Source organism: Haplochromis burtoni, unplaced genomic scaffold (assembly GCF_018398535.1).
Source record: "Haplochromis burtoni strain Fernald_Lab_line unplaced genomic scaffold, NCSU_Asbu1 Contig_31, whole genome shotgun sequence".
In the NCBI taxonomy this organism is placed as follows: Eukaryota; Metazoa; Chordata; class Actinopteri; order Cichliformes; family Cichlidae; genus Haplochromis; species Haplochromis burtoni.
In genome coordinates, this window is record NW_024582392.1 from 518,385 (window position 1) to 534,933 (window position 16,549).

A 16,549-nucleotide genomic window follows, 5' to 3' on the forward strand; every position below is an offset into this window, starting at 1 on the left:
ACAGGATCCCCTTATGGGGGGGTGTCCTCATCACCATCACTGACACGTTTGTCTTCCTCTTCTTGGACAAGTACGGTAGGTTGGATCAATCACTTTCAAACTGTACGTCGGCATGTCAGCAATAAATGAAGCACGCCGCTTATTTTTTGTCTCTGCAGGTCTGAGAAAGCTGGAAGCCTTTTTTGGTTTCCTCATTACAATCATGGGGATCACATTTGGATATGAGGTATAAACACTTACACACGATTATCTGGAAATGAGTTGGGGGGGTCTCTCAATCAGCGGGTCACAACATGTCAGTGGGGGAAAGTAAGCAAAATATTTTTAATACTACCTGGAAGTCCCTGGATCCAAAATGATGTCCAAATCTCAACCGGATATTTTTTTTAAGAATATCAAGACAATAGACCTCATTCAATAATATGTGTTCAGAAATGTTCTTACCCCTGTGCAATCACACTCATTCTCAACTTGTGCCCACTGTGTGAAATCTGCTTATTGCCACTCCTCCATTTCTCTGTATAAATAAACACACTAACTTGAGATGAAACTAAGAAAGTTGAAGTTGAGTGACCTTAAATCTACCCTCACTTCTGATTACAAGCTCTGGGTAGTGACTGAGAGAATGAGATGGTACAAGTGGTGGAAATGAGCTTTCTCCAAAGGGTGGTGGAGAGAGGGAAATCAGTCAGACTGAGAGTAGAGCCACTGCTGCCAACATCGAAAGGAGCCAGCTGAGGTGTTCCACACGTCCTTCCAGTAGGAGGTAGGAGGAAAGGCTCAGGACATGCGAGAGCGATTATGTCTCTCAGCTGGCTGGGAATGCCTCACTGTTCCCCTGGATGAGCTGGAGGACGTCCAGGCTTCTCTAGAAGAGGAATTGATGGATGGACTTTCGGCTTCCATCGATTATTAAAACAAGAAAATAGAGATATTTATCAAAATGATCATGATTATGATGTTTTGGCATAATCAGTAAGTCATAGTGGGAAATATTGTTTTGGTCAAATGTCACAACATCCCTGACACCTCGACAAGATGACAGACTCCAGGAAATACAGAGAAAGGCAGTAATCCCGTAGACAAGACAGAGGAACGGAAAGACAGGGAAACACTGGGAATACTGGGAACAGAAGAACTCAACAAAAGAGGAACCAAAGTTATATAAATACAAAAAAAACCCCCACAACACATGAGCTTCAGGTTGTTAAGACTTCACTGAAAACCACAAATGTCGCATTGAAATCTTTTGATCACCGTGTTAAGATTTTTCCTCTAAACATCACATGAATGTTTGTACCAAGCTTGAAATGTGCCACCCAACACTCACTCTGAACTCTGGTGGTGCAAAATCACCAAGTGTCTCTGGTCTCTTCAGGTTCGTCCTAATTTACATCTTCTAAATGTTTTGCTTTTGAAATCACTCTTTGCTTCCTTTTCAGTATGTAACAGTGGGTCCAGACCAAGGCCAGCTGCTGAAGGGGATGTTTGTGCCGTACTGCGAGGGCTGCGGACCCGTCCAGCTGACTCAGGCCGTCGGCATCGTGGGCGCCGTCATCATGCCTCACAACATTTACCTCCACTCTGCTCTCGTCAAGGTCAGACAGTAATGAAATCCCTGCTTAATCAGCTGTGTGAAACCTGCATTGGCATCGTCAGTGAGTTTCTAAATCTTCTCTCTCAGTCTCGAGAAGTAGATCGGTCAAACAAAAAAGAGGTAAAAGAGGCCAACAAATACTTCTTCATCGAGTCGACCGTCGCACTGTTTGTCTCTTTCCTCATCAATGTGTTTGTGGTGGCCGTCTTTGCTGAGGCTTTCTATCAGCGCACAAATGAAGAGGTGGTAAGTATCTCTGCAGCTGCTTTATGATCTAATAAAAGTTCAGAGTCGAGATGGAAATTCAGCAGTCTGTTTTGCTTTCCTCCCTCCCCCCGTTTTCTTTTTTCAGTTCAATGTCTGTAATCAAACAGGCAGTCCGCATTTAGACCTGTTCCCTCTGAATAATGAAACTCTCAAGGTGGACATCTACAAAGGGGTAAGCTTTTATGTATGGGCTCCAAATGTGGTCATAAATATTTTGTACTTGTAAATCAGTTTTGTGTGTGTGGACCCCTGCAAGTTACAAGTACGAATTTTGACCCTATTTTTCTTCCTTTCATCTGATTGGTCAATGTCATGTCAATCACAAATGTAACAATCCAATCAGAGAACAGATGGGTTTGGCTGTTGGAGGGGCGCTTTTTTTTGAAACATGATAAGAAAAGTCTGTGACCATTTAAATGCATAACAAAACAAATATGTTTACAAATAAACAGGTAAAGATACTGTTGAATGCACGCCTCTCAGCATATTTGCTCATACCACATGTTTAAATTGAGTGCGATTATAAAGTAATAAGACTCAAACTACATTGGTCCCTTGTTTATAGTGGTAGTTACGTTCTAAAAATAATCTGTGTGAAATCCGCAAAGTGGCTAACCTGATTTTTTTTTTTACAATTATTATAGCTGTTTTAAGGCTGTAAAGCCCCTCACTACACACTTTATACACTTTTCTCTGACAGGCTCGAACATTTCCACACTTTTCTCTGGTTTAAACACTCTAAAAGTTCAAACCTTCGTAGAAAAATAAGTCCAGTATTATAGAATGCAACAAGTCACCGCGGTTGCCTTTGATGGTGCAAAACATTTCATCGAAATTTTTGTTTGTTGCAGAAAACTTACAAACATACAGTACCTCACTTCAGAGTCACATTGGTAGTGATCGAAGATTTAGGTAAATTTGACAGGGTGAACCAATGACTGTATAAAACATGGACGACGCGACAGCTCCCCAAGAATGAAGCCAAAACGTCTCTATCGCCCCCTGGTGTCTGGCTGCAGTATAGGTCATAAACCCCGCCTCCTCCATGTTAGCGGATAGGACCATTGACAGTCATTGAGGTGAATCAGAAATACTTTATTAATCCAGAAGGAAATGGTCTACAGCCAATCAGAATACAGAACACAATGTGCTGTTTAAAAAAAAAAAAAAACATGCAAAATTGCACAAAAAAGATCTACAAAACAGCGAGACCACGAAAGGTGAACCGCGTTATAGCGAAGGACCACTGTATACCAAAACTTGACCTAATTTAAAGATTTTTAAGGTCATCTCCTTGTGCATGTCTGAAATGCTATTTTTTTTATGCTTCTTCAAATTCCCGTTGAGATCAGTGATGAACAACAGCTAAAAACGAAGTCTGTGCAAAGATGTGAATTGATGCAAATTCAGACCAGGTGACACATTTAGAGGCAAACGCGTGTCTGCAAGCTTTGATCCACACAAAATGAGAACTTTGTTTTTTCCTTCAGAGCTGGCATCAATTAAAAAAGGCTGCTGGAATGCACTTTAAGATTTTGGCCCATATTCACATGGTAGTGTTACACAGTTGATGCAAATCGTCCGTTTAACCTCATCTATTCGATTGACATCTACCATCCGAATGTTGCAGCAGAAATAAAGAACACTTTTCTCCTATTGCCCAGTTTTGCTGAGCCTCTGTGTATTGGAGCCTGTTGCCTGCTCTTAGCAGACAGGAGTGGCAGTGGTGTGGTCTTTTGCATTCAGAGATGCTCTTCTGCATGCTTTGGTTGGATTTTTCCCCCGAGAACAGCTGCTCCCTAGATATTTTTCTCTTTTTCGGGCCACTTTCTGTAAACACTAGACATGGTTGTTAATTATTTAAATCACAACGTGTTTAGCAGCAAGTTCTCTTTACCGTTCCTGAATGTATTGATCTGCTAACATTTAATTAACTCATTAGAGCTTTGCCTTAATAAGCAGGTGAACTGGTGTATCTAATGAAGTGACCGTATGTAGTGGAATTACAAGAAAAGGAGTGAACGAACTTAAGGGAAAATATTTGTGGCTTTTTTCAGAAACTGTGTGGACACATTAGGTCTGAGCATACTTATACTTGCATATGCATGTGTGATTTCACCACAGAGCTTTAAATTGCACAAAGAGCTATCATCAGCTTCTGCGTCAAATTGACTCAGAGCGCTTGCTGGGGATCATCACTGATCTCCAGCTACGGCCCAGAAAACGAATAGAAAAGCTCGGGTTTATTTCTTATTTTTAAATTTAAAGGCTCATTCATGCATGTGTTGCTACATCAGATTATCTATCCAACCAATCACTCGTTTTATTTGCTGATTATCCAGCTAAGGTCGGTCCATCACATTCTATTGCCATATATTATGTCGTTTTCCACACTGTTATGAAATATTCCTGTAATAAATCAAAGACACCCATCAGTACAGCTCATTGGGCTACACTGTAGGGAATAAAGGATTCCTACGCTGTAATTAAAAGCAGAAGTTCTCCGTGAATTCACAGAAATTGTTGTTTTTTTTCACTATTTTAAAAAAAGTGGTGTGTTTGACGCCCCTGCTTGCGAACAGAACTCGGGGTGTTTGTAGCCTCCGTGTAGTTTATTCAGTAAAACTTAAAAGCACACAAACAGGTCAAATTTGCAGCACATAATGACAGGATTGTGTTTTATATAATATTTCTGAGATCATCTGGATTCAAGCCCTGCAGGAAACGGTGACAATGACATTAACATGCATTTATTCTTAACTCCCTCTCTGGTTTTAGTGGCAGCAAAGTGGGCCTGCGCTGGTTTTGCAGAGCATGTTTTCTGTTTTTTTATCCACTGTCGTCTGTGTTTGCGTGTCTGTAACAGGGAGTGGTGCTCGGCTGTTTCTTTGGCCCAGCTGCTCTCTACATATGGGCCGTGGGGATCCTTGCAGCTGGTCAGAGCTCCACCATGACTGGAACATACTCCGGCCAGTTTGTCATGGAGGTCAGTGAGAAAGGAAGAACCAGATGTGAACAAAAACCACATGTAAAGCTCAAACAGTGGAAATGTCAGCACTAACTCTTTCCCTTTAACGCAGATATGTTCTCCCATTCTTTCTTTACTTGAGCCCTTTATTTGGCCTGTTCAAAAGCTCCTGCGTGTAATTTACTTATTTACTTATAATCACGTACAGCTGCAGTCGGTTTGCTTCACTAAATCTTTTGTAAACAAGCCCCGTTTTCTTGTAAATGTCACCGACTGATTTGTTCTTCTTCCCTCAGGGCTTCTTAAACTTGCGCTGGTCACGTTTCGCTCGGGTGTTGCTGACCCGCACGCTTGCCATCATGCCCACCCTGCTCGTGGCCATCTTCCAGGACGTGCAGCACCTGACGGGCATGAATGACTTCCTGAACGTGCTGCAGAGCATGCAGGTCAGACAGAGGTTAAAACCAGTTCAGCTTCATTCAACCATCCGCCAACAGCACCACTTTTCTTTTAGGCTTATTTATCTTTGTAGTGCTGTTCTTATTAAGTGCATTAAGGTCATTAACATAACTTAAATGCACAAGCAAGCAGGACTGGTTTTCAGGTTTTGGATCAAGTTCTAGGTTGGTAAAATCAAAACAGGCTGTACTCTTATCATTAAATGATAAGATAAGACTGTCTAAGTGGCAATAAGAATGCCTCGTTGGAAAAAAGAAACAGGGTTGACCCAGTTGCTTCAGATGTAATCCTGCAGTATGAAAGAATTTATTGTCTGTAGTGAATAAAATGTTGCCAGACTGGGTCCAGTTGCTTCAGAAATATTGAATACACAGCACGAATGAGTTGCAAAGCATCTTTGTTACTTAATTTGTGTGTAATTAATGTTCCTGCATACTTAATATACACTGATTCACAGTCCCCAAGGAAAGCAGGCAAACCTTAGGTCCAGGCATTCATGTGGATATTACTTTGATACATAATAACTACTTTATTTTCTTTAAATAAAGTAGTTATTTTCTATTTCAGCTCTGTATAATTATCCCCAGAGGCTACTACAGTAGCTTTAAGCAGCTTAAGCATCTCTCCCTTTAAGCTGACTTCTTCTGATTGGCTGCACCACACAAACAAAAGGTTTGAGCGGTAGATGGACGAGTTTCTGTATTCCTGAGATGACCATGTTAGGGATATTCGCTCCCAGATACGTCATACTGTTCCAAGACAAAAATCCTGTCTGAAACAGTTTATGCCTAATTCTGTGGAGAATCTTTGTAGAGCCTAGGATGTAACTTATGTAAGGGCCCAGTGTCATTGCCCACATGTATGCTTCTCTAGTGTGGTGCATATGTGTTAATCACAGTGCCTGTCCCGAAAGTCCTCATATATTATATTGATGCTATGATTATTATTCCTTATACTGAGGCGGTTATTGTTATTCTCTCGCTGATAAATTCAAATACAGCAGTGAAAATGTTGCAGGTGTTAATCACCATTATAAGTCAGGTTTACTCATCGTGGTTTGTGCTGCTCAGTGTGTGAAAACAGTTAAATATGATCATTAATCTTTATTGCTTAAAAACAGCAATATATCATCTGGACGTTTTCAGTGGGAGAAACATTTTATCACTCCCACTGAAATTGCTCCATCCAGATGAATCGGCTTTCTGGGATTTCCTTACCTGGATGAGTGAGCGTGCATTAGGACAGATGCATGCTCGGATAAGCTAAGCAAGACAAAAATTACAGGGGAAAAATTCAGCTGTACCACTGTCTGCATAGTGGGATTGGTCATGTGTAGAACTACATCTTAAAACTGATAAATGAACATAAAAGAGCTTAAAGGCATTAAGCCTCTTCATTTGAAATCACTGTGCATCACTGCAGATTAATTTATACATGAGGTTTCTTGAAGGTGTTGACTGCAGCAGCGACAAACACTGCAGCTATGCATCATTGTAGTCTATCATTATAACAGCAGGTGTCCTGCAAACAGGTGTAAAGAAGCATTTTCACTCTTTCCATAACTAGGAAGGGAAAATGTTTGCTTGTGCGTACATCGTACCACATTGTGTATAAATACCTTCATCATGTCTCATTTGATCTGTAATAACATGTCTACTAATATGTTTTTGGGGGAAGTTTTCATAACATGAGGAACAAAAACCTGAAGACTTCCTCAGGGTTTTTTCTCAGGGCGAGGTGTTAGCTAAAAACCAGAGTTACAGAGTGGTGTTGTGGATTGTAAAGGCAGTGGGCATGGAGGTTTTAATGGAAAAACACGAGCTGCATCTGGGAAATGTGGGATCAATCCTTTTTGGGGGACTTTAATTTACTCCTCAGTTTCCCTCAACTTTACAAGCACCTAGAATCAAACGAACACCACATCCCTTTGAAAAGATAAGTTTGGACACTTATTCCTTAGAGACATCAACACTGAACACATCAAAACCGTGCCATAGTTATTGATATGGAAATATTTGTTGGCTGTCAAACAAACTCAGCTGGGTTTTGGTCAGATTGCTGCAGAGGTCAGGTCACTCCATCACTCTATTTCTTGGTCAAGCAGCTCTTACGGTGCTGCTGGAAAAACAAATTATGGCCCCACTGAGCATGAACCACATGGGATGGCGTGTCGCTGTGGGATGTTGTGGTAGCCATGCTGTTCAAGTGTTGCCTTGAATTCTCAATAAATCACCAACCGTGTCTCATGCTTCACAGTGGGAACCACACATGCAGATAACATCCGTTCACCTTGACTGTGCCTCACAAAGACACAGAGCTCACATCTGGATTCATCCAGATGTCTAATATTTGTTCCTCCAAGTTTTCTTCTTCTTCTTGGTCTTCTGAAGTCTTGGTTTCTTTGCAGCATTTCTATCATGAAGGAATCATCAGTGCTCTGATGTGAGCTGTAGTCTGAATTATTGATTTCCAGTGCTCAAACTTCCAAACTTAACAAGAGAATTTCTAGATTTTTTTTAAGCATTGCTTAAAAAACTGTTGTTTGTTTTTAACCAAAAACATTTACAACCTCATGAAGCTGAATGTAATGATAAAGTTAAATAAATCCAGTTGAGCCATTTAAGACCACTAAAATCAACAGTTTTGCTCTGCATTGCACAAAATAATGAAAAACCTTTTAAATAAGTAGGGTTTCTAAAAATGTTAACAGTAATACTTAGTGTATGTAGTATTTGAATGTAGTAATACTACATTCAGTATGATTATTACAGCTTTAGTTAGTTATTTGCTGTTAACTAACAAATAGTTGATAACTAGTAATATCTCCAGAATTTATGTAAACCTTTCACCACCAGGGGGCAGCAGTTTAGCGGGAAATGTTTTTTAGATGCTTCCTTCCGTTTGAAGTCACTCATATAAAGCCAGGAACACCTCCACCTCGCTGTTCCTCCTGTGCATGCGAAGCATTGTAGGAGAGTCACCCCCGTGTAAACCACACCTGCTTAAAACCACAAGTTCCTTTCCTAAAGCTAACATAACTGTCTCCTTGGAAGCGGCCTCACTGTGTGGAGTTTACTTGCTTTCTCCAGGTATTACAGCGTCCTCACACAGTCCAAAGACATGCATGGGGTTGAGTTCATTGATATAATTCTAAATTTATTTGTGTGATAATTCTAAATTTATTTATTTATTTTATTTCTGTGTCAGCCCCTGCAGCAGAAATAAATAAATAAGAAGATCTTTGTAAAACTCAAAATACACAATTATTTAAAAGGTACATCAAGATTACATTCATTTGCAGCACCATCTTGTGATACAGACTGGTATTACATCAAAGACCAGCTCTAATTCATCTTCAGTAGATATCACTTCAACACAATACATTTGAGATGTGTTTGTTTTTTCACATGCTCCAGTGTTTGGTGTATGGTAATGTGTAATGTGAAGCCTAAAATAACCAGGCCAAAGCCAATCAAGTAAATAACACGGTGCTATGTGAATGGACTGAGTGCAAAGACTGAGACTTAAATGCTGCCAGTTTCACTGATTAGCTCTGCCAACAAGGAGCCTGCCAGACAACACAGAGGGACAAACAAAGGAAAACATCTGCCAGTGAACTCCAACACTTCAAGCGCCCATAAAAACAGGAAAGCAGCTAAATAAGTATCAGAATAGTAAAATGTATCCTTTTTTCACTGATTTGAACTTCCTCATTTCATTACCTGAGTATTCTACCTAAACTTTACTACAAGTACAAGCAGACATAGAGGTAGCTAAAAAGAAAAAAAATTACAAAATCACTCCAGATGTGCCAAAAGACTTCCCTCTGCACCTCCCAGTGGACGAAGAGGTTAACAGTTGGTGTGATCATTTAGTGTAACACATCATCTTCTTCTTCTTCTCTCCCAGCTGCCATTTGCCCTCATTCCCATCCTCACGTTTACCAGTTTGCCATCTCTCATGAACGAGTTTGCCAATGGACTGTAAGTAAATCAAATCAAACCTGCTTGTTTTTATTATAACCCTGTTCTTTAAACAAAGCAAAATACAAATCATATTATAAATGCGTATATATATTTAAATATATATTTAAATGCAAAGTGATGACACTGAAAAATTGTGGGGTTTTTGTTTGTTTGTTTTTTTTAAATAAAAGCTTCTTTTGAATTTGATACCAGCAACACCCTTAAATGGGAGCAACAAAAAACTGGAAAAAATGAGTAAAAAAACGTGATGCATCATCTGAGAGCAAATGCAGTTAATTAGTAACATAAGTATAAAATTACACAGAGAGTACCCCAGAGAGGAGGACTTTAGAAGCAAAAATGAGAAGGGGTTCAACACTGTGAGAGATTACAAGGGCAATTTGTTTAATAATTTGGAAATAATTTTCTTCAACATCAAATTGAAAAGAAATAGAGGAATTCATCATCTCAGAGAAATCTCTGTATACAAGGCAAAAGTTTAAAAGAGCTGCGATGCTGCAGTTAAAATCTCTGCATGGGCTCAGGAACACTTGGGAAACCCTCAGTGGTGCATCCACAAATATAAAGTTAAATATCCACCATGCAGACAGATCTAAACGCCATCAAGAAACGCCTGTTCAGGGCTCATTTAAGAGGCACTGTGGCCAAGTGGAGAGCCTGACCATCCTATGTCAAAGTTGGTATCTGTGCATGGATAATTTGCATATCTTTAAAGGCACCATCAGTGCTTAATGATGTGCGTGGGTTTTGGAGCAACATAAGCTGCCCTGCAGACTTTAGCAAGTCTTTGCCAAACCATGTTCTGCACGGTTCCAGACATGCCAAGCACGAGGACATAACAAATATGACAAAGGAAGTGCTGAGCAGCTGAAATTTTATACCAGGCACGAATCTGAAAATATTTTGCTTTCAAATATAAAGCAGAAAGTCTCCTTAGTTTCCAAACTGAGATGAAACAAGAGTAAAACCTTACCATTGTCCCGACTTTTTTTTTTTTTCCCCAACTGGGGCATCGGTTTTTCAAAAATCCATAACATCTATTATTTTCATCAGCTGATGTGTTGTTTATGTGCCTTTTTAGCGTTAACACATCATCTGAACTTTTATTGGAGCGTGCCTCCCTTTAAACTTCACCCGTTCTTATCTTTCTGCAGAGTATTTAAGATAGGAGGCGGAGTGGTGATCTTGATCGTGTGTGCCATCAACATGTACTTCGTCGTAGTCTACGTGAGCATGCTGGGCAGCGTGTGGCTGTACGTGCTGTCGGCTTTCCTGTCCATAGCATACCTGGTGTTTGTGGGATACTTGGTAGGTAACAGCAGGTTGTATGGGAGCTGTCCTTGGCAGGGTTTAACTTTGTTTTACTGAGTGAACATTAACTTCTTGGGCATTTAATAGTCAAAGCGTGTTTTCACAAATCTTCAGAGAATTATCTCTGAGCTCCCAACTTAGCCTAAAATTATTAAAAAGGAATTCCAGCTTCAGAGTGATTTTGGAGCAACTCTGAACAAAAAAGGGACCAAAACTTTTACGTCAGTGAGGAGGTGTGGCTGTGGGTTTAATGGACCTTTTACTTTTTACATGCCAGAGCCCATCGATGACACGCATATAAAGGCACAATGCAATTTCTGCAGTTAAGCATTGTTATTACAGTGGCATGTTTAAACTGAGTTCAATTGGTTAACTAACCAGCCAATCAAAATGTTGATCATCAGCGAGATACATGAGAATTGCTCTTTGGGTCCATCTTTCACTTTTTTCCATCAGCAACTGTACAAAATATAGGAAAAGAAACACTCAAAGGCAGCTACGATAACCTTTAATTAGTAATGTCCTCTTGTATAAATGAACACTATGAATCAATCACCACATCTTAACCCTGTAACACTGTGTCGTATTTTTAATTTTTGTGTCAATAAATTGCACAAAAATGCCAGATATTGTCCTCTTGCATACACGGTGGGGATAGCAGCACAGAACAGAGCAAGATCAGTGACAACAGATTTGAGGTTGTTTAAGTCAGGAAAGTCAAATCAAAGAATTGGAGTGGAGGTGTGTTGTAAAGTGATGTGCCGATACAGGCCAGAGCTACAGCATGACCAGGTGGATGCAAGGATTTCAGCTGACGAGATTTGGAGTTTGGGGCGGAAATACCACAAATTTACTGCTTCTAGCCTCGTGGCCGTCAGTGTTCGCTGTTTTTTTTTTTTAACACAAAAAAGGATTTTAAGATGTTAGTTATCATACTAAGCTTTTTAGACCATTAAAAAGTGATTGTCTGACTAAGTTGTCGGTGTGTATCGCTCTTGTATGTTTGGGTAATTTTGCTCCTTTTGCATTGCATTCTCTAATTTAAAGTTATGCAGCCACTTTGAGAAGTATTCAGGTCCCTTCACTTTATTAACACTTCTTTTGTTTCGAGTTTTAAAGCCTATAATAAACAAAATAAAAATATTTTATTTTTTTGAATGTTAGAAAGTCTCCGCTCCACTGAGCAGTACATAAACAGCACTGTTTAGCCAGGACTTTGCAGAAGCAGCTGCAGCTTTAAATCTTTTTGCGAGAGTGTCTGCAGGATTTGGACACCTGGATTTGGGCAGTTTTCTTTCCAGCAGATCCTCTTGAACTTTTCAAGGCTGGATGGGAAAGCATCTCTGGACTGCCATCTTCATCTCCGCAGATGTTCTGTGAGGTTTAAATCTGGTCTTTGGCTAGTCCACTCAAGGACAGTCTTAGACATGTCCTGAAGGCTCTCCGGCGGGTCTGAATGCTTTCTCAAGTGATGCATAACTTGAACAAATTCATTCTGTAAACCTTTTTTTTTTTTTCTTTTTGGCCTGTGTGTGTGTGCTTTTTTTCTTTCTTTTTTTTTATTCTGTCTTTTTTTGTGCTGCAGGTGTGGTTATGTCTGATCGCTCTGGGGGTGTCCTGGCTCGATCCGAGCACCAGGAGAGGGAACGACACGACCATCCTGATCCAGCGGCAGCCTGAGTTTGACTCATGACATTCGCGTCAAAGGTGCATCTGTGGACAACCTGACTGACTGTGTTTAGCTCCAGATGAAGTCTTATTTAGTCCCAAGTTATTTATACGAGATGTTTGTTGGCTTTCAGATGAACTTTGACGTTTGGTTGGTGCTGTACAGATTTTTTTTTTTAGTAATGAAGAAACAAATTTATTTGTCACTGTAACTTTATTAAAAGGTAACATGCTGATTGTGAAAAGCTTAGGTGAATTTTAAAGATTGACAGGTTTACAGACGTCTGATGTTTATAATCATTTTTTGAAGGACTTAATATGACAGAAAACATGTCAGGACTTTTTTAAGAAACCAAACAGACTGAATCCCTGTGAAGAAGATTTACAAATGATACCCAGGCTTTTAAAATCAGTGGTTTCATGTTCAGGAGGGAGTTTTAAAGTTTTAAAGACAAATTCATGTCTTGAAAAATGCCTTTCAACAACAAGGCAGTGACGTGCTGGATTTCAGCAGACATATTTTATTTTTACAGCTCACTATCACACATTTGCTCAAGAAGCTTCAGAATCTCAGCAGCATACGGAATCTTCTGACATGCAGCAGAGATAAGGAGAAACTTCCCCAAATACAGGAAGTCGCTAAAAAAAAAGAGGTCAGGAAGAGCCGCTGAGGAAGGATCCAGGATGTTATGCTCAGAAAAGCAACAGTGCAGACTTCCAATGTGAACAACTGAGATGACAAAATTAGACCTTAAACGTCTGAAGAAACTGAATTTATCGGAGAGGTGTTAAGACGTGATGAAAAAAAGAAATATAAAAATAAATGAAGTAACAAAATCAGCTAAAATTGCACTAATATAATTAAACAGGAGAATAACGTGTAAGTTATTAATAAACAGACTCAATTTTTGTTCTTAAATGGCGCTAGAAGTGTGCAAAAACAAAGTTTTCTGGAAGTTCATTTACAAACGCTAAAGACCGCTTCAATCCAAGAAATACAGTAAACAAACATTTTTTGGTTTGGTTACATTTTTTTGTATTTTGAGCTAATTGAATTCAAACTGCAGTTTCTCGTTCAGCCACAGGGAGGTGTTGCAGGCTTCAGGAGAGACTTCTCATTTACAGTAAACATTTCACTACCACAGCTTACAGCATAACACATTAAAGGACATGCAGGCTTACATCATGCCCATGTGCAGTCACCAAAAGCAGCGTTACTGTGTGAGACTAAATGAATGCTGAGCGCTGAGACTCGCTGCTGCTGCTGCTGCTGCTGCTGCTGCACATGCCTGTGGTGGTATGTCAGAAGAGTTGCAACTTATTGTGCAACTGAGAGCCAAACACTGCTTGTTTCACTGTTTGAATTCCAGTGCTGAAGTGCTTCGGCTTTGCGAGCTGAGCTGAGGCGGATGAACAGGTTTTTCTTTGCATTGTGGCGGGGAACTTTTTTTTTTTCCCTCTCTTTCTCTCTCTCTCTCTCTCCCTGTCATGGAGGCAGACTTATGTAAGAGGGGAGAGTCTTCCCACCGCCCCTCTCTGTTTTTGTTTTTCTCAATGAGCCAATGTCTCCCTGCCTAGGCCTCACAGCCTGTCCAGTAGGCCCCTTTCCTGGAAACATAGCCTAGCAGAGGCCACTCAGGGGCAGGCCTGTGAGGTGGGAGGGTGGGGTGGGGGGGCTCTTCCAGCAAATCACATGATTTGACCCTACAGTCATAGCTCTACATGAGGCTCAGATGCTGCAAGCACATTTCAGCAGCCAGTTTGTCATCAGCATGATTGGATGCGGCTTTAATGCATGGCAGAGTGCATGAGGCTGTAAGTAGACTCCGTGCATCCCCAGGTGTGACATTTTTGAAGTAGAAACACAACATCTAAAGGACAGTGTGTGTGTGTGTGTGTGTGTGTGTGTGTGTGTGTGTGTTCTTTAAAGACAGTTATGTCATTTATTTTTATGTTGTTGGCCTTAATGCCAAAATAAACTTGATGAACAGTTTTGCAGAGATTAAAAAAATATATTTTAGTATTTGATTATGCTCACCATGATATTTAAAAATGTAATATTGATAGAGTGTCAATAATGCACATGTGATAATAATTGTTTTTTTTGTGTGCCATTTCCACAGCGATGGTTACAGACTCTCCTTTTGTAGTCTTTGCACTTATTTTAAGTTGAAGTTATTTGCCATAGATTAACATTGTAGCTATTTTTCTCTCTGTATATATTGCAATAATATTGATTCAGTCTGACAATAATTGTTAATTGAAAATCCATTATTGTGACAGCCCTACTTGATGGAAATTCAGTGATGTGTTTCATCCAATCTAAAGCTGATGCATCGAGCTTCTTTATTGTGTGTTTGTCTTTTATATTTCCAGTTACGTTGCTGTTAGAGCAGTGGTTCTCATTCTCAAAGTGGGGTCTGGGTTCGTAGCCATGAAGCAGTCTTTGCCTTCCCAGTAGATACATCTCTGGTGTTAAACCAAAATCATTCAGTTCTAATGCTGAAAACCTGCATTTAAAAATGATCAAACTTACACAAAACTTCAGTTTCATCAATTTATCTCGACTGTTTTGGCCAATATTAGAACACAGTTGATGTTACTAAAATAATCATTTGCTTTGAATTAGTTAATTGACCTCCATTATATAATAAAGAACACAAAGATGTGAACATTTACACCATCCAAACAAATATCTTGTGCCCTTTACTCCCACTCATTTCAAATATGAGCCAGCAGAAGCTCTGATATGTTGTGACACATTATGCCACGTGTCTGACGTAGAAAGGCTAAAAATAATTCCCACGTAGTAATTTAAATACTAGCAGGATTAAAAGGGGGTTCTGGGAAATGTTTCCAAGAACGCCCTGGTCCCCGGCCCCCAAAAGGTTGAGAACCAGTGTGTTAGAGGTTAAAAAGTCACTGATTGATTTTTTTGTTTTTGGACAAATCTTTTGATTACCCTCGTTATGGTAGAAAGCACCGTAGTGTTTTTATCACTGTGGCTCACCAGAACTCGCTGTTTTAATGAGTTTCAATTATTAAAATCATTAACTGTGTTATTGAATTGTAAACAAAAAGCTCCACACTGGGGGGGGGGGTAGAAAATGCAATAAACACTAACATGGCTTCACATGTTGACTTTAAAAAAATGCACGGGTGCACTTATTGCTCTTAAGTGGTTGCGCTTTGGTCCCGTTAGAGCACTGGAAGATTGGTGGAGGGTTACGCCTGCAGCACCCCCTCAACCCTTAGCCCTTTTAACAGCTGCTGACCCCGCTGCTCTTTTGCTGTCTTGGAGAGGAATACCAGAAGATGAGGGCAGCAGAACGCAGGCACTGATAATGAATTTCAAGTTGATTTAGTAAACAGTGGCATCAGCTTTAAACCACATGACATTTTCCAGCTGTGCGGCCCGTACTTGTTTTGTATATATTTTTACACCGAGCTGTCAGTGCTGCCTTAAAATGTCCCACACCAGGAATGCAAACAGCGGGGCCATTCTTGTTTATGTCTTGCATTGTGGCCGCTGTGGGCACTGGCTGAGCTCGTGGTATAATGGGCCCACATGTGTTTGGAATGGACCGTCTCAGCTGTGTAGTTATTCCTTTTATTAACAAGCTGCTTCTCCGTTTCTTCCTACAGGTTTACGGTCTGTGCCGCTTTCAGTGTGCTTTACATGTGTGTTTCGTGTGGTTAAATATAGCAGATATGTGCTGTTGCTTAATTTCACACCATATTTGCTTACTGTATGCTGCAGGGGAGAGGATCACTTTGATTTACTCAGAGGTCTTTGAGCTTTCAGAGGATGAGGAGGAGGCACTCTGCAGAACCTCCACACTGTAAATATAAATATCTGGGGACCCGATGGTTGACCACATTGCCTAACATCATGTCAAACCCACTTCTGTTTATTTGAGCAAGGTCAAACAAATGTGTTGTAGTTCCAGCTGCTCAGAAAATCGCTATACTCGGTGTAGTGAAAATGATTATATAACACACAGGATTTGTCTGCAGTTCAATGCAACTTATTCAAATGAAAAACAACTACAACCACAACTGTTTGTGATTTTTTTTTTTTTCCCCTCCCTCCCGGATGAATAAGTGGATGTAAAGACAGATAGCTTTATTAAATGCCACGCTGCACGACTCTATTCCTATATGATGCAACCATCCTGCAATGTTTATGAGCAGCAGCCTCATGCTAAAGTACAGTAACTGCAGTACAGACTGAGTGCGTTATTGCGCAAATGTTCAGTGATTGCCATAACACAGTGGCTCCCAGGGCTGGAG

The 16,549-nt window shown here is 40.2% G+C and overlaps 1 protein-coding gene across 1 annotated transcript in view; it reads left to right on the top strand.

Annotated features, from left to right (window-relative positions):
- LOC102309473 (natural resistance-associated macrophage protein 2) overlaps positions 1-16,543 on the top strand; it is a 29,247-nt gene extending 12,704 nt beyond the window's left edge. The window contains exons 7-16 of the mRNA XM_005918753.2: positions 5-75; positions 159-226; positions 1,443-1,598; positions 1,685-1,843; positions 1,950-2,036; positions 4,731-4,850; positions 5,129-5,278; positions 9,201-9,274; positions 10,432-10,585; positions 12,174-16,543. Coding sequence (XP_005918815.1) covers positions 5-75; positions 159-226; positions 1,443-1,598; positions 1,685-1,843; positions 1,950-2,036; positions 4,731-4,850; positions 5,129-5,278; positions 9,201-9,274; positions 10,432-10,585; positions 12,174-12,281 — 1,147 coding nt within the window. The 3' untranslated portion in view covers positions 12,282-16,543. The remainder of the gene's footprint in view (positions 1-4; positions 76-158; positions 227-1,442; positions 1,599-1,684; positions 1,844-1,949; positions 2,037-4,730; positions 4,851-5,128; positions 5,279-9,200; positions 9,275-10,431; positions 10,586-12,173) is intronic.
- Positions 16,544-16,549: the final 6 nt, after the last annotated feature.